The sequence below is a fragment of the Herpailurus yagouaroundi genome, unplaced genomic scaffold (genome assembly GCF_014898765.1).
Source record: "Herpailurus yagouaroundi ecotype Mexico unplaced genomic scaffold, PumYag 160, whole genome shotgun sequence".
Taxonomy (NCBI): Eukaryota; Metazoa; Chordata; class Mammalia; order Carnivora; family Felidae; genus Herpailurus; species Herpailurus yagouaroundi.
In genome coordinates this window covers 27,133,652-27,152,511 of record NW_024412401.1, presented here as the reverse complement: position 1 = coordinate 27,152,511, position 18,860 = coordinate 27,133,652, and the positions used below count along the sequence as shown (strand labels likewise).

Sequence of the window (18,860 nt, the reverse complement as noted above, 5' to 3'; positions counted from 1 at the left end):
TCATGAAAGAAAAGACAATATTGGTCTTATTCAGCACTGTAGTCTCAATAGTCAGCGCCCAATTACTGGCATGAAATAGGTATTCAATTGTTTGTTAAATAAACCAAATTTACCACCAGTCTAGCTGGCCCTTATACTTAGATTCTCTTAGTGTAATGTTCCTAATGCTGCAGCAGCAGCATTATTATAAACTATCACTTATTATTTACTGTGTGCTGATGCTTTATATATATTATGTTATTTAATCCTCACGAACTTTGCAAGGTAGGTATTATCATTTTAATCACAGAGAAAGGAAAATGAAGCTCCATGAGGCTAATTGATTTTCACAAAGTCTGTCACACACAAATGGTAAGTGAACCACAGTTCAAAGATCTGAGTTACGCCAAATAGAGCCACCATGTTCTCCTCTGGACTCTCCTGGGAATTGCAGTGACCTTCTGAACCCCAGACCAAGGCTTTGGACCTTGTTGCTTGCTGATAGTCTTTCCTGATGTCAGATGCCCACATTTCCAATGTCTACCTGTCCTTGGTTCACCCTTTCCTGCGTTGGGACATTCCTGAGCACCATATGACTATGTATCGTCCGTAGCCACATCCTTTTGATTGAAGCCCTCCCTTCCCCAAGTATACCAAGTGACAGTTTTAAGCACCAGAGGTTGCACCTGGGGAGGGTAAACTTACGCGTCTAGGAGAGCAGGGCTCAGAGAGTGAGTGGGAGCCAAAGGCTTTCAAGATTACAAAGGGTCAGGTGAGAGAAACAAATTATAATTATCTAGGACAAAAGGCATAAATGGGGTGGAACCTGGATGAACAAATTGGGTATCAATAATTAAATGGAACTAGAATGAGAAAAACATGTGTGATCAAAAGCCCAGTGTAGGAAATTTGAGTGGCCACCACAAACCAACCTGCTATGCCCCTGACTTCCGTTTTTGGAAAACAGTGTGGGATGAAGAAGGATTGAATTGGTTCAAAGGGTATAACATGCATACTTCCAGTGTTTCTTCTGCTTGAAGACATATATCACTCTGTCAGTGGCCTGACACATGATAGGCTTTCAATGTGTATTGTTGGATGAATAAATCAGCCAGTTGTTTTTGAAGACAATGTTACACATACCAACACTTCCTCCTACGACCAGGTCAGCCTACCAGTGTCATCTCTATTCCAGGAGGTGAATTCTAGTCTTCCCCATACTGCTGCAGTGAAATAGACCGCACCTAGCCTGATGGGCAATAAATATTATGCCAACTGCACCATACATCCAAAATCCTGCTTTCTGAAGCATTCATTGTATTTTACTACTTTGTTATATATTGTTTTATATGTCACTCAAAAATCCTGAGGGATGTGTTCCAAGATCATTACTGACATCCCCATACATGATAATTGACCACCATTATAGATTATAGTTTCAACCATGAAATTCAGTAGACTCTAAATGAAAAATTTGTTAGGCTTTCCAAACTTTTCTTATTCTACCAAACACAAAACTGATGTCACTAATTATATAACTAGCTTGTTAAATTTCTGTTAATGAAGAAATACAAGTGTTGTCATCTCACAAGAGTTGCTACAAATGGAAGGATGGATGAAGAAAACTGCTAGGAAGCCATGTGTGTGCGGGACAGCAGGCCAGCACCCCCACTGGCCTCCAAGTGCCTGCCACACAGGACACGTCATTCTAACCCATGCCATGACACATCTTAAAAGTGACTTGATTCCTTGAGCCTTTAGGATTACTTGCAAACAAACAGAACTATAAATATTAGATCCATAAATGTCAGTGCTCTTCTTCAGATGATATTCTTCTCAAGTGGAAGAAGCAGTATAGAAAAAGCCAAAAGCGCAGGCTTTCCCATCCTACAAAGTTGGGTTTTGGATCCAGGTTTCTATTTCTTAGTAACTGCGCAACCTTGGAAAAATTACTCTTTCTGAGCCTCATTTTTGTAGTTTCTTCAAAAAGGCTAATCATCGTATTCACCTCATGAGGCCGTTGTGAGGATAAAATGAGATAATCTGCATACAGCACTATGGCCATTGGTAGAGATTAGCTCTTCATTTGTATTATTAGATTACAATTTCTGGGCAGGAACTATGCCTTTTGTTTGCCTGAATCCCTAATGCAACAGTAAAAAAAAAAAAAAACAGTTAATTTATTTAAAAGCCTGGGCTTCTAAAGGAATAAGCTTTAATTTTCAGGAAAAAAAAAAAAAAACCCTTCTGTATAATATAGGTCAAATGAGGTGTGAGATAATGAGAAACCACCAACCTCCAGCAGCCTCTTTGGCTGCAGAGAAACGAGAGCAGGGGAGAACGCCAGTTCTGAGCCCCTTGAACACTTTCAGTCATCAACAGACTTACGAAAGGAAGGGAATTTCATCTCTGCTAAAAGTAGTCGAAGTATTATGCTCATTTGAGATTTCCGAGCTTTGGCCTAGGAGGCAAAACTAAATGGTTTGCTTGCCCAGGAAAGAGCTGAGAGAATTTCACCCTTTCTTCACTCTCAAAGCAAACCTGGCTTCGGTTTCCTCTTTTCTTCTGTCAGGGAACGTCTCAAAGCAGCTGGCAAGCTCTTTACTGCAGCCAATGCTGTTTTTGAAACTTTTACTGATCCAGAAAATAGCTGAATCTGTGCTCTCGGGAAGAACAAAGATTGATGGGGGATTTCCAGCAGTTGGTGCCAAAAATTCCTTAACCTGTAGAAGTGACACTAGAACCAGTACCAAAGAAAGAAGGGTTGGGGGGAGGGGGGGAGGCCGGTACTCTGCTGTGAACATAATGTCTCCCAAATAAATAGCCTCCTCCAGCCTGAGACAGAGCTGCTGTTTTCCTGCTAGCGAGTTAGTGTAATTGGTGTTTGCAAAAGATACCTATTGCAGGGGCTGTTGTTTGTAAGTAGATGAAAGGGAAAAGAACAATAGCAAAGACAAAAATTACATTGCAGTCACTTTAAAAAAAAGCACGTCCATCACAATGACTTCACTCTAAGCAAATTGCAACAGCTCTCACTTACTAGGCCCTTGCTCTGTGCCAGGCACTTTGCATGCATTATCACCTTCTCACATTTAATTCTCCCAATGAATCTGTAAGGGAAGAGGTAAAATGATCTTCGTTTTAGAGATGAGGAATTTATGACTCAGAAACACTAAGTGACTTGCAGAAGGCCACTTGGCTCATAAATGATGGAGCCAGAATTTAAGAGTAGTTTGGTTTTTTTTTAACCATACTTTTGTTTTGTTTTGTTTTTTTAATTTCCTTAAGTAATCTCTATACCCAGCATGGGGCTTGAACTCACAACCCTGAGATCAAGAGGTGCATGCTCGGGGCGCCTGGGTGGCGCAGTCGGTTAAGCGTCAGACTTCAGCCAGGTCACGATCTCGCGGTCCGTGAGTTCGAGTCCCGCGTCAGGCTCTGGGCTGATGGCTCGGAGCCTGGAGCCTGTTTCCGATTCTGTGTCTCCCTCTCTCTCTGCCCCTCCCCCGTTCATGCTCTGTCTCTCTCTGTCCCAAAAATAAATAAACGTTGAAAAAAAAAAATTAAAAAAAAAAAAAAAAAGAGGTGCATGCTCTATCAACTGAGCCAGCCAGGCAGCCCAAAAGTAGTTTACCAGGATTACTAAACCCTAACTGTTATACTTATTGCCTCAGAAAAGGAGAGAAAAGCTCAGTTGACTGAAGAAGGCAGTAGCCAAGCCAGCAAGGAGTGTTTAATGATGAAGTTTTGGGGTGATGGTCGGGTGGTCCAGAGCCAACTACCAAGAAAGAATTCTTGAAGACGTCTTTGGTGCAAAAAGGTGATTTTATTAAAGCATGGGGACAGGACGCATGGGCAGGAGGAACTGCACTGGGGTCCAAATGGGTAACTCATTATATGCCCTCAGGTTGAGAGGGGGTCAGGGATGGAGTAAGTCTCTAAGGAATTTTGGAAGCGAGGTTTCCAGGACCTTGAGGCGCTAGCTGTTGCTAGGGGAAATGCCATTTATTACCATTTAATAAAACCTCAGTCATGAGACCCTTTAAATGTATATCAGAGAGCTATAAACTTGGAGTATGATTGCCAGCATATGTCTTGGGGCAGTTGAGATAAAGGAAGTAGACTTACAGGATTCTGGAGGTTGGGATACTGTTAAGCTAAGGTACTCTTTTGCCCCTAGCAAAGTGTCATCATCTAGGCAGCTGAGCTCCTAGAGAGAGGTCACTCTGCCAGTTTCAAGGACTTGTCAATGGGCTATAAGCAGTAAGGGAATTTAAGTTTTCATTTGCCTTAGTTACCCACATTACCATGGCAAGCACTGTTAAACCCCTTTCCCTTGTTCTCGAGTATCTGGGAGTGTCCAAGGACACACATAGATCCCGCTTGGGGTGGGGGTGGGATGCTAGCTTGTGCTTTTTTTGCCCCTCAGCCTGCCTCATGCTCCCTCATCATGTAGGACTTAAGGGAAAATATTGCAGACACTACGAAACAGGAGAGTAAAGAATCAGAGGGAACACAGAAGCTTGTGATGGCTCCAACCATTTATCTGGGACTAGAGAGATAGTACCTAGTCGAAGGAGAACGGATGGTCAAAATGAGGCCACAATTTTAGTTAAATGTCTGTGTTTTTATGAATCATTATATATGTTTACCTATATATAGTGATTATTCATTTTATATACATTCCTCATTTTTGCTAAATTCCCAATTGCAGAGTGCTTGTATAGTATAGATACTTGCGTCCACCTACCCTATGAATCATGATTAGTACACTTTTCTTCGGACCCTCTTCCCCCTTTCCCACTCTTGCCACTCCCTACTAGTTTCATTTACAGTAATTTTGATCATTTATAACTAGTGTTTATTTGTCTACATACCTCTGTATAGTCTATCCCTCACCCCCTATGCAGGCAATGGGAAATTTCTTGCAGGGGCATGGCTCACAGTAGAAGCTTAAAACTGTTTTCCTTGATTGAATGAGTGCTCAGTTGAGGATTCTATTTCCTGATGGATCAGTAAATGTTCTTCATATTTTGTAACCATTAACTCTTTGTCTATTCAGATTTGTTGCACATATTCTCTTATTTCTTATGTTCCCTTTGGGTTTTTTTGTTTGTTTATGATAGGTATTTAATGCTAGAATTAAGATATATTGTAACGTTCAGTTTACTGTATTTTTTCATCATTATGATTTCTGAAACCTATGTACCAGTTAGGTCTGTCTTTTAATGATTTCTCATTGTACTTTTAATTTTTTTTTTCAACGTTTTTATTTATTTATTTTTTGGGACAGAGAGAGACAGAGCATGAACGGGGGAGGGGCAGAGAGAGAGGGAGACACAGAATCGGAAACAGGCTCTAGGCTCTGAGCCATCAGCCCAGAGCCCGACGCGGGGCTCAAACTCACGGACTGCGAGATCGTGACCTGGCTGAAGTCGGACGCTTAACCGACTGCGCCACCCAGGCGCCCCTCTCATTGTACTTTTAAATGGTCTGGAGTTGATTTTTAATATATGGTGGAATTAGGAATTTAAATGAAAGTATTTCCAGTAGTAATCTATTTTCTCAACTCCTAATCTCGTATATATATCTTACATATTCCTTTATGATTTGCAATCTATAATATACTAATACAGTCTATTAAATTAATGTAGTTCTTTACATACATCAACACATCTGTTCTACTTATTTACCTGTTAATCCTTTTGTTTGTACTTCCTTGTTTTAATTATTGTTTTATAAAAATTGTACTTTCTGGTGTATTCCAATATCTTTTAAGGCAAGACCGCTCTATCATTTTTCTGTTTCCAAATTTTCTTACCATTCTTGCCTGATTTTACTTTCTGTGGAATTTTAATATTTTACTTATTTTACTATTTACTATTTAATGACTTTAATATTTAAATCTAGTCTGATCATAGCCAGTGAAGCAATCTTTCCTTACACCATTGAATGATTCCTGGACATTCTTGCAGTCCTCTGACACAGGCAACTGCATTGCCATCTGGGCAACTCCTCTCTCCCTCCAGCTCTGCACTTGACTTGTTGAGATTTCGTTCCATGAGTGCATTTCAACATGGCCATTTTTGCCCTATACTTTTGGGAATTTAAGCCTCCAAAGTAATGTAGAAACAGATTATGATGGGAATAAAATTTTAAAAATCAATGGAGTGAAGTGGCATGTCATCGTAGGTAGAAATAAAGATTCAATTCAACATGTAGGAAAATTATATTTGAAAGCCCCTTAAATTATCTGTTTAGTTTGGCATATAGGGTTTTGTGTACACAACTATGGGCAATAATATACATATATTACAATGTGTAATGGTATCTATAATGTCATGTATAATAAAGAGTACACTCATTTAGGGGAGTCAGAATTATCAGTACTATTTAACATATTTTCTCTCTCCCTACCTTCCCCTATTGAGTCTTTATTTTAAAAATTTATATAAATTAAGTGCACTTAAGAGGCTGCCTCACTCTGTCTGCATGGTTGAGAGATGCTTCCTAATTCTTAGGCTGTTTTGTTATTGAATCTCCAATTTAGGAGGTAAGCAATGCACAAATTATTTTTAAGTATATCTTCTTGGGGCGCCTGGGTGGCTCAGTTGGTTGGGTGACCAGCTTCGGCTCAGGTCATGATCTCATGGTTTGTGAGTTCAAGCCCCATGTCGGGCTCTGTGCTGACAGCTCAGAGCCTGGAGCCTGCTTCAGATCTGTGTCTCCCCCTCTCTCTACCCCTCCCCTGCTCACGCTCTGTGTCTCTCTGTCTCTCAATAATAAATAAACATTAAAAAAATAAATAAAATCATTAAAAAAGTGTATCTTCTTTCAGGCCATGGTTTTGCTCTTTTGCAAACAGCAAACTATAGGTAAGACATAGACTTTGATTCTCAATTTGGTTTGATGAGTCTTTTTTATATTTTGTCCAGGATTTTGATGGAAGTTTTACGATTAGGCTTGAATTTTAGTGTCCTAAGTTTTCATATCTGTGTGTGTGTGTGTGTGTGTGTGCGCGCGCGCGCGCGCGCGTGCACACTTGCGTGCACCTGTGCTTTTATTATTATTTGGAGAGAAATTGGGAGATGCTGCATCTGAGGTGGCTAGATAAAGATAATATCACAAGATGTTTCCACACTATTATTTCATAAATATTTGTTTGAAGCATGGTGTTCCTCAAGTCTGTTAAAAGATTAACTTCAACAACTGGAATTTCTTAATAGAATTGTTTGTAGAGATGAGTGTGATTATATGGATTAATAATTATCCAAGGTGGGGTGGGGAGGTTGTCCTTCATTTTATTACCATGTCCTTCCCATGCCAAATGCATTTGTTTGTGTCTCATGCTAAATGCTCAATATGATTAGCTAATTTCACTTCCATCCCTGCCTCCATTAAAGCTTGCTCCTTAACGTACCAATGTAATGAATCCCTCCTGAGGAAGTGTGTGGATGGGACTTTGTTCCAACTAGGGGCAATATTAGTTCTTGAAGTTCTGCTAGAAATGGCCTTTTTCTTAGTCTTTCAGTGCAGAGATTATGACCATAGTCTAGGACTTGAGGTGAGCAAAAGAAAACCACGGTTGACAAATACTATCTCTGATTAACTAAGAGCCATGTGATAAGAGATGGCTGCGATTTGTTCCTTATCCTAAAGAAGCTTCCAGTCTAGTGTGGGAGATAAACAGTTAATCAAATAACTATGTTATGGTGTGAAGAGTTCTGTATTAGAAGGATGACCAAAATTAGACCATTACACAGACATGAGATGATTACTTCTGCTTGGTCAGGAGTTAGAGGAACAATCAAATGAACAAAATCTCAATTCACCATTACAGGAAATCAACATGCCAAAATATTGTGGAAAAAAAAAAAAAGATCAGCAGTTTTGTCGACTATACTTCAATTTTCAATTTTTTTTAAATACAAAAAAAATTTGAAGTTTAGCAGCAGCAGAAACAGTAGTAAATGCTACATGAACTAGTTTCTGGAAATCTGCATGGAAGAGCTGAGTTTTGAAGGATGTATATGAATACAGACGAAAACATCCTGGAGATGTTGAAAGATCAGCATACCCAATTTGTGTAGGTGTGAAAATGCCTACTCTGATACAAGAAAAATAAATTGTCCACTATGACTCATCTTGGTGTGCATGTTTGGAGTGTTGAAGGTGAAGTTAAAGACTAGGATTGGGCTCCTAAGCCATACTACTGATTTTGAAATTTGTTCTCTGGGTGACTCAGAGGTTATGGTGCAGAAGAATGATATGGTCATATTTATGTTTTAGAAAGAAAGCTGGCAACAGAGTAGGGAGCCAATGCCAAGAAGATAGTTGGGAAGAATTTGTTCCTGCCAGCTAAATGTAGAGTTTGCTTTCCATTCCTCTTTGCTTCTGGAAGAGGGTTAAAATGGAGGAGGAAATAGAAAGGAAGAAAACCAGAAGAGGACAAGAAAAACTCTCTGGAGGAATTTATTTTAATCAGTAGTAGGAGTGAGGAATCTTCCATTGTTCTCTTCTCAAGATCTTGTATGGCATCTCAAGCCTGGAAACCTGGAGCTACCTACTGGATATTGTCTCCCGGTTTCTAACACCTCTCCCTTTTTTGCCTGTCACATCTGATTTTGTCACTAAATTTTAATTTAAAAAAAAAAAGCAACACGTTTTCTCATGCCCTTCTTACCATTACCAACACTGGCTTCCAGTTTAAACACTTAGCAGCTAACCAAGATCCTGAGGGGCTTATTTTCTCTCTCACTGTTGAGTGTTGCTCATAGATGATCCTCTAAAAGTTCTGCTTTTATCATTACAAACCCTGCTTAAAAGCTTAATTTGAAGGACAGCAGTTAAATTCGTAGACTAAATTTTAAAATTTCATCCTACCTACCAGCATGATTGTTCTCATTTAGAGCCTTTGGCCATAGTATTCCTCCCATAGTCCACTCCTTAGTCCACTCATATCAAAATTCTTTCGGTCCCTCATAGAATTAAAACTTCAGCTCAAATCCTATTTCTCGTGACATGTTTTTTAGGTGGGTAAGGGGAGGCCATACGTCCCTTTTGTTCAGCGTTTGATGCTTTATTGAGAAACCCCTCCTCATTTCTCTACATATATTATTTGCCTGAATGTTTGCCAAGTTCTCAGAAATAGTCCAGTAGTCTAATAGTTTCCAGTGGGAATGTGTTGAGTTCAATTCAGCCAACATTTATTGCGTACCTAATATGTGTAAGGTATTGTGCTAAACATTCTCAGGATGCCAATGTTGAAGGATAAGTAAGTCAAATGTCTGCTCTCAGGAAGAACAATTAAATTTATTCCGTGGAGAGCTATTTCCACTTCACCTGTAATATTAATTTGTGACTTTTCAAATAAGATACTCTTCCTTCATTGATTTGGTGAGTTTCATAAGTAAGTGAAATCATGATGGAAGTTGCATAAATGTGTTTAAATGGCACACATTTCACATTTCACAGCAAAAATGCAGTCTCAGTAGACACAATGTAATCAAGCCTTCAGTACAACTGTCCATTGTATATATGGCTAATTTTACCAAATGTCTTAATCCATCCGGGCTGCTATAACAAAATACCACAGAGTGGGTGGCTTGTAAGCAACAGAAATTGATTTCTCACAGTTCTAGAGATTGGAAGTCTGAGATCAGGGTGCCAGTATGATCGAGTAAGGGCCCTCTTCTAGGTCACAGCCTGCCAACTTCTCACTGTGTACTCACACGTAGAAGGGGCCAATGAGCTCTCTCAAGCATCTTGGGCATTAATCTCATTCATGATGATTCTGCCCTCATGACTTCATCACTTCCTATAGGCCCCATGTCCTCACCTCCTCATACCATCACATTGAGCACTAGCATTTCAACATGACTTTGGGGGGAAGACAAACATTCAGACTATAACACCATATATATTGAAAAATGCCATCCTCAGAGGCTAAAAGTTTAGGAAATGGATGTATCCATTTTCCACACCACCTTTATACAAGTGCCTGCACTGTTTTGAGATTTCCCTGCTATTCGTTTTAAAGGAAAGCAAACATAATTTCTTATTTCTTATTATTTAAAATAATTAAATTTCACTTGAGAGGAGAATTTAACCAATAAGTTAATAACAGCCATAGTTAGAAATGGAGTACATGAAGGGGACAAACTATAAGGAGGTAGGCAAGCCTGATAAAAACGTAAGACCGGTTGCATCAGCCCTGACATTTACATCAGAAATCATTTACCCTCTGGTAGCCTTAGCAAGGAAATCAGTTGTCAGGAATCAGTAATTCCATTAGATTGGAAACATAATTTTCCAGATGATGGGAATTTTATCCCAGAAGCATTTGAATATCTCAGGGAAGAATAAAGGATTAAGCCTCTTAAGAAAGCAAACGTACCCTATGTTATCATCTTTGGCCAATGCTTTCTAATTCTTCTTTTTCATATCTTTAAATACAGAATCCCCTTCACCTACAGCTGAGTTTAGAAAATTCATTAAGTTCTGACGCTGATGTCACTGTCTCAGTCCTGACCATGAACAACTGGTACAATTTTAGCTTGTTGCTGTGCCAGGAAGACTGGAACATCACCGACTTCCTCATCCTTACCCAGAATAATTCCAAGTTCCACCTCGGGTCTATCATCAACATCACCACCAACCTCTCCTCCACCGAGGACCTCTTGAGCTTCCTGCAGGTCCAGCTTGAGAGTATTAAGAACACCACGCCCACAATGGTGATGTTTGGCTGTGACATGGAAAGTATCCGACGGATTTTTGAAATTACCACCCAGTTTGGAGTAATTCCCCCTGAGCTTCGTTGGGTGCTAGGGGATTCTCAAAACGTCGAGGAACTGAGGACAGAAGGTCTGCCCCTAGGGCTCATTGCTCATGGAAAAACAACACAGTCCATCTTTGAGTACTATGTACAAGATGCCATGGAGCTGGTCGCAAGAGCTGTAGCCACAGCCACCATGATCCAGCCAGAACTTGCTCTTATTCCCAGCACGATGAACTGCATGGATGTGGAAACTGCAAATCTCACTTCAGGACAATATTTATCAAGGTAGGATGCGAGGCCTGTGTTATATTCCCATTGATAGGGTTTTGTCAAGAAGCAGAATTTCCCTATCTATCTCCTTTGTAGAAATCTTGATTTTGAGTAGCTTTAAACTCTAATAATATTTCTGAGAGGCTTTCTGGTTACATAGGCTAGTATCCCATGATCTGTCATCTGGAATTTGATCTGTAGATTTGAAAGCACGTGGTGTACAATAGGGAACACACAGTCCTGCTTTTAAACCCTGGCTTAGTTGCTTACTAGCTATTTGTTCTTGGCAAGTTATTTTAAAACTCTGACCCTCAGTTTTCTAATTAATAAGCTAGGATTGTATTGAATAGCTTGACCTATGATCATTAAGATATGAAACTATATATGAAAAGTACCTAACACTGATCGGCTCATAGCAGAAACACAACAAATGTTTCTGTTCCTGCCCACTCTTTCTCATATCAACAGACTTGGACAAATCTCTCTGAATGTATATAGAGAAAAAAATTAGTCAAGCAGGAAATGGATTTTTCATTTTCCTCCCAGGCTGTGATACTCAAGGCAGTATAGAGTAGTAGTTAAAGACATGGACCCTGGAGCCAGACTCTCTGAGCTTGAAATTTGGCTCTGCCACTTACTGTTTGTGTGACTTGGTCGAGTTACTTAACTTCTCTGAGGCTTAGTTGCCTATGTCTTATATCCATTTATGTAAAATGGGCATAACAATAGATCCTACTATCCATGGGGTCCTTGTGATAGATAGATAGATAGATAGATAGATAGATAGATAGATAGATAGTAGATAGATAGATAATCAGCACTAGGGTTCCACAAGGGTTTTATTTAAATACATACATGCACGCGCACACCACACACACACACACACACACACACACACACACACATATTCTTTTTAATTAGGTACCTTTCTTCTCCAGTTTCTCAATCTGGTTCCAAGATAGAATGAAAAAGTCCATTTAATTTAAAGAATAACCCATCATTTGGAACTAGTTTTCATGATACTTGGGAAAAGGAGAATATCCTTAGAAGATATTTTATAGGGACCTAGATTTTTTTTCCTGAAAAGGACCACCTGTGATCAGAGAGACCAAATCAGAGAATTTTTGGCTATTTTGGAGGTGAGGTCTTAGCTCTAGGCTGGTCCCATTTTTAAAGTTTATTTACTTTTAGTAATGTCAACACCCAATGTGGGGCTTGAACTCACGACCCTGAGATCAAGAGTCGCATGCTCTTCTGACTGAGCAGGCAGACCTTGGAACAAGGACATCTTACTATATTGAGAAACAAAAGACCATTATATAGTGAATTGCCTTTTAAGAAGACATGACTATGTGATAAGGTGTGAGGAGGTCGTAAGCATTTTACATGGAATCCTATATATATGGACTGAGCACCTATTAATGTACAAGGCGACATGCCAAATGCCATGCATTGGCAGTTTACCCACAGCCTATACACTCCCTAAAGAATGTTGTTAAAACAATAAAATAATTCAAAAGTTATTTATTAGGAATCTACTGATGATAAAATTAGATATTCTGTCATCACCTGAACTTTCTATTTTCCCCATGTTGTATTTTAATTTCCACAAGATTAAAGTCTTTGCATATTTTATTTTGCAGCCACTATTAAGATTTAATCTATTTTTGAGCTAACACATAATTGAGGCCCAGGATTTTAACTGGGATAAGAAAATTCTCCTTCATAACAAAATATAAGCAAAACCTTTATTTATAATTTTGAATAGTCATCATTTTGGAAGGATAATCATAAACAGCAGATAAGAAAAAAACCCTATGAAACCTACATTAAGTTATTTAGTGTCTTTCTGTCTCATGTGCAATGGAGAGCACAAGGAAAATGATTCTGTTTGGATCTTAAAAACGTTTACAAACTACAAGGAGAAATATTTGTTGACTTGGGTTGTATATACCCTAGGGGTTCATTTTATCAAGATCAAACTGGTCTTTCTGGCTCCTCAAGGTTTAATTTATATTAAAGTTATATGCCTCCTTTCACAAGGATCCCATGGTACTTTGTACATGAAATTAGATGATGGTACTTAGCCCATTCCATCATCATTATTTGTCCATGTGCCTGACTTCTGAGCTAAAGTAGAAATTCTGTTGAGACACTATTATTCAGTGTAGTTTAATGCCTAGCACATAGCAGCCACTTAATAGACATTTATTGAACGGAAAGAAGGAAAGGAAATTTCTTATTATATTTACATCCTACATTATCTGCTGCTGTAGAAGAAAAATAGGTGCTGGTAGACAAATAAAATTTTGTCTAAATTAAAAACATGGTTTGTTTTTTTTTGTTTGTTTTTTGTTTTTTGTTTTACCTTTTTGATGAAATGTGAGGGTCTTGGATAACTTTTGCCCTTGTGGCTGTTTCTACATGTTTATCCCACAAAATTTGAAAGTTTAAGAGAAGAATGTAAAGTTTGGTGCCTGGCAGCAATTCACAATGTATGAGGGTCAGTGGCAGTATTTTCACATCCATGGATGTGTTTGACAGCGAACTCCAAGAACTTCAGGAAATAGGCCTAGGACTTCTTAGACTCCCTGAGGAGTACAGTCAAAGAGAAAGTTTCAAAGTGTTCAGGAAAGGTTCAAGAGAAGTGGGCTAATCTCTGGAAGGAGTCTTTATAATGCATAACTGAAAAGCTGCCTGAAGCCATAAAACATCTGTGGAATTTCCATCAGTCTTATTTATTTTGTTGAATACAGTCTTTTAGGAAGTTCGTTATTCTCAGTCCATAAGTCACATCTGCATATAGTAATTTTCTTAATTGTCCCTAAATTTTGTGAGGCTGACCCCACTTCTTCACGGCGTAATGAAAAGTCCCAAGGATAATGAGCCATGAATAGCGAGTGTCAGTTATGCAAGCTCTCATTTCTTACACAGCCATTTTTAGTTTGGGCTGACAGAATTGTTAGCGTTTTAAAATGTTAATGAAATCACCCAAAAACATGGACATTTGAGCATAGGCCTTTAGACTAGAAAAAACAGTTCTCAAGACAGAGTACATAGATGTAATTACAGGTGTAAGGGATTTTATTCTTCCAGGGTCCCCACATGCCAGAGCAAATGCCCATCATAACTAAATGTAGGGGCGCCTGGTGGCTCAGTCAGCTGATTGTCTGACTCTTGATTTTTGGCTCGTGTCAAGGATCCCAGGATCATGGGATCGAGCCCCGCATCAGGCTCCTTGCTGAGTGTGGAGCCTGAACCTGCTTGAGATTCTCCCACTCTCCCTCCACCCCTCTACCCTGCTCACAGTGTGCTCGCTTTCTCTCTCTCTCTCTCTCTCTCTCGAATAAAATAATAATAATAATATGTAAATGTAGACAAAACCACTTGGGGACTAAGTTCATAGTGTAATCTTTAACAATTTGTTTGCAAGTTGTTTTATTAAATGTTAATTATTTGAAGTGATGGTATCTAGTATATTATTCAGTAATAACTTCCTAAGTGCATATGTGTCGGTGTTTTTGTGCAGCCAATAACTCTTTGTTAAACTAGGGTGAGGTAGGCAGAATGAAGACATGCATCCTGCCGTTTTCAAGCTGACAGCCTAGTGCATGACGTTGAAAAGTAGGGAAATGATTGTAAACAAAAGGATACGTGACTCTTAAAAATAGAGATGTGTCCATATAGACAGAGACTGAGGGGGGAAACACTGGAATCGGATCTTACAATAAACAAGTCATTTTCTGGTTTGGAACAAATTCATAGGCATAGGAAATGGCATATGTAAATGAACCAAGACCTAAAAGAGAAATTTGGTACCGTTGGAGCATACATTGAATATGAAAGGGATTCAACATGGTTGTGCAAAAGTAGTTAATTTGATAGCATGCCACACAGGGCTTTTATGCCAAGCTAAGAAGTTTGCACTTTGTATGCATACTGGATGTCACCTGAATGGCAGAACATTAGCCATGATGTATTTCCAAATTAACCAATTAACCAAACTGTAACAAATTAACCAAATAAAGTAATACAGCATAAAAACCTAGAAAGCAATTTTTTAGGCAATTACAATAACACAATTGTTTTTATTTCTCAAAATTGGTTTTAGCCTTGCCCACCTTTACTCCTTATTGCACTGTAAACACCAGACTCTAGTGAAAGTGAGTAGTTTGACCTGCTGTTCCTAGGGTTAGGCTTTTGCCCATGTTTCTCTTTGGGCCCTGCATGCTAATGAATCTATTGTTGTTAGAGAAAGAGCTCCCTTGGGTTAGTCTTAGCATGAACAAAGACTGATACTGGGTCTTTAAGAATTCCAAGAGTCTAGTCACTGACAGACCCCTCATTCTCTTGGCCCAAGAAGTCCCTGACCCTTTGGCTTACTAATTATAGTCCTGATAGTGACTCTAGCTTCTAAACAGGCCATAGAATCTTGCCTTTATTCTTTGAACAGCTTCTGCAGGTCAGTTCTCTATCAGATAGCCATGATTAATTCATTTGTACATTCAAAAACATTTGTTGTGAATATCAGGCAAGGCCCTTGGCTAATGCTGGAGACATAAAGAGTAGAAAACCGGGACCTTGATCTCAGGAAGCGTACAACCCCCCTTCTGTTTTCTCACTAAGAGAGGATATGCTCCTCTAATTATCCGTATTTTTTGTAAGTTTGTTTATTTATTTTTGAGAGAAACAGAGAGCGCACTAGCAGGGGAGGGACAGAGAGAGAGGGAGAGAGAATCCCAAGCAGGCTCTGCACTGTCAGCACACAGCCCGACACAGGCCTCGATCCCACGAACTGTGAGATCCTGACCTGAGCCAAAATCAATAGTCGGACGCTGAATCAACTGAGCCATCCAGGTGCCCCCCCCCCATGTATTTTTTAATCCACTTTCTTTGACTGAGCTGTTTATCATTCGTGAGACAACACCCATTCTACTAGTGATTATTCTCTTGCATTAGCTGGCATTGTTAGGCCCTCTCTTCATTTGTCCTTGAAGAATGGTCCAGCATGCTAGAGACTCGTCCAAGCTGTGTTCATCTTTATACTTGCATAGTCAAGCAATACCAAGACAATACCAAGATTCACTAGGCTTTCATTAATAACAAATGTTGCTTTACTTATTGATTCTGCACATATTGTGTACAGCCTACTATGTGCCAGGTATTGTGAGGCACTAGGAAACTTCAGAAAAAAAAGGCTAAAACAATCTCTATTAAAAAATCCCAAGATATAAATTGATGGGCCCCATTTTACTCCTGGATGTTAAAAGAAGTCCAGAAGAACTTGAGGCTGCAGGATAGAATGCGAATTTTGAATATTCTTACCCATGGTTACAATAATTTGCTGGCACCATGACCCTAGTGAAGTTATTTAATCTTTGGAAACTTTAATTTCCATAACAATAAGGATTCCCACCTTGAAAAGTCAAGTGGTATACCTAGGGTCATTCAGCTAGTACTTTATAAGGGAAGGTTTAAACCAGTTCATCTAAATCCAAATTCTCAATTCAGAATTGATATAAACCTTCCTTAATTGGGATTCCATTACTTTGTAATTCATATTCTTTCAGTCAAAAGCTACATAAATCAGGAGGCATGACTACTCTTGTATAAGCATTCTTGTCCGACGGACCCTACTGAGCCAAACTAGTTAGCCTGTATGTTTCAGTTGTACTTAGAGAAGATGCAGTTGCATTCAGCATAGGAGCCAGGGGTTGGATGCTGGTAACTCTGGTTCCTTGTATCTTCAAGCAGAATCCATTGCTGTGTGGTGACCTAGTGTGTCCAACTGTTACTCCTAAGTTAGCCCTGTCTGCTAGGGCATCCAAGGTGTCAGTACTTCTAGAAAGCACATGCCTTGGTGTCATGAATCTTAGGGACCTACGCTTAAGGTCTATGTTTCCAGACGTTTCCAGTAGGAACCCCTGCCACTGAACTAACTTCACTGAAATCCTTTGAACTTGCTGCTCTCTCTGTGTCACTTAAATCATGCCAAGAGCTGAGTCTGAAATTTTCACTAAGTCATGGAAGTCTCAAATAAGGAACATTAGAAAAGAGGTATTCCCTCAGGACCCTATTTTGATAAAAACAACTCAAATTTGCTTAGTCCAGCATCCAGCAAGTTTTAAACTATGGAATTTTTCCAAATGAGGAGAGCTTCCAAGCTTTTATTTGCCAAAGAGGATATTGTGCTCTTTGTTGACTTTTTCTTTGTATGCATCTACTATAAAATTTGGAAATATGTCAAGAAGAGGTATGAAAGTATAGAGGGCAATACTGCAGCTCCAGTCTGAATTCCAGATCTATCTCTCAGGCCACTTCAGCCTCCAAATCTTCAATCTCTGGATGGATGAATGACTGGTAAATACTGCATGATGTGCCAATGCAAGGGCTATGCTATTACTGAAGGGATATCAGCACCTGGGTTAGTGCTGGAGCCAGATCCGGAGAGCTAGAAGGAATTCATTTGGGGTATTACACAAAGCAACCAGGGGCAATCCAAGGGCTGGGCACAGACCACAATTGTGGAGAAGAGTCAAGGTCCATACCAAAATGCAGAAGGAAAGGAAAACAGCTTAAGAGGATGGAACAGCTCTAACACAAATGTGAGAGAAAAACACAGAAAGCAAAAGGCGCCAGCCTGTCGCTTGTGGCTCACGAAAGCAAGAAAAGGGAGAGTTATATCCATGTGTCTGATTTTTTGAGGTGTACTATTCACACCAATAGTAACACAGCCCAGAATGTATATGAACACAATCACATAGGTTACTATTTTCCTCCTCTTGGGAAAAAAGCCAAGAAGGACAGGAACTGTCCTTCCACTCTGCAGTTTCACTTGTAAGTAACTGAGTTTTGCTGATGTTGGCAAAGCATAGACCCACATGATTCATGTTGGTACATATGTATATTTAATATGTTATTAAATTCCTGTTGCTCTTGTCCCTTAACTGATAGAAATTTATTTTAAAAGGTGAGCTTTGTAAGTTGATGTGATCAATGATTAAAATATGTGCGGCCCTCTGTTCAAAGGAAATTTAGCAATTTCTAATTCCTTTTAAATTCCTTATCCTCAGAGAGGTTTCCCATTGAACCAATTTCTATTTTTGGTACTGTCCATCATTCGGGGGAAAATGTATTAGAATTTTAATTCTTTGAACAATTTGTAAATTGCAGATACAAATACTTCCTGGCTGGCTGAGCCCTGTTCTTTTGGCAAAGTGACGAAGAGCTCTCATGTCCGATCTGAGCAGAAGACGTGGGTCTAATTGCATTTACCCCACAAACATTACTAAGCAGTAACTCTGGCCAGGCAGATTCAAAGATGACTCAGTACTCTGGGTGCTTAGATGAACGCTGAAGTCTCTTTCAGCTTGACAGCCTGCAGTGTTAGGAAGCAGAGCAGTAGGAAGAAAGGATTTATTTATTCCTACCAGTCACTCTGTGGAAGAGACTGCTTTCGGGAATGCGGAGAATGTCAAAATCCACACCCTCACAGGCTTAGGGTTAGAAAAGTCAAAGATGGAGGTAATCATCTGCCAAATACTTGCACTTTAGGATCACTAAGAAGGATTAGAAAGAACAGTTAAGGCATCTTTCACATACAGCTCAAGAAATTGTCTACATTTAATGTTTAATTTGGAGTGCTGTCCCATGCACGGAGAACAAAATGAAAGCAATGTCCTTTGATAGAATTGTACCTTGGGTAACTCTGTGGCTAAGGTGACAAATTCATGTCATCAGGCAAGGGTCTGCTGCAATGAAAGAGGCCACAAAGTGAAAGCTGAACTAATAATAGCTGGCCATACAAATAGGAAGCGGGTCTCCGGCGTTATTG

At 39.4% G+C, this 18,860-nt stretch overlaps 1 protein-coding gene across 2 annotated transcripts in view; it reads left to right on the top strand.

The window, feature by feature from the left end:
- The window catches only part of GRIN3A (glutamate ionotropic receptor NMDA type subunit 3A), a 167,449-nt gene that overhangs the window by 43,428 nt on the left and 105,161 nt on the right, over positions 1-18,860 (top strand). For both annotated transcript variants that reach the window (XM_040481856.1, XM_040481857.1), the window contains exon 2: positions 10,437-11,041. In XM_040481856.1, the coding sequence (XP_040337790.1) occupies positions 10,437-11,041 (605 nt within the window). The remainder of the gene's footprint in view (positions 1-10,436; positions 11,042-18,860) is intronic.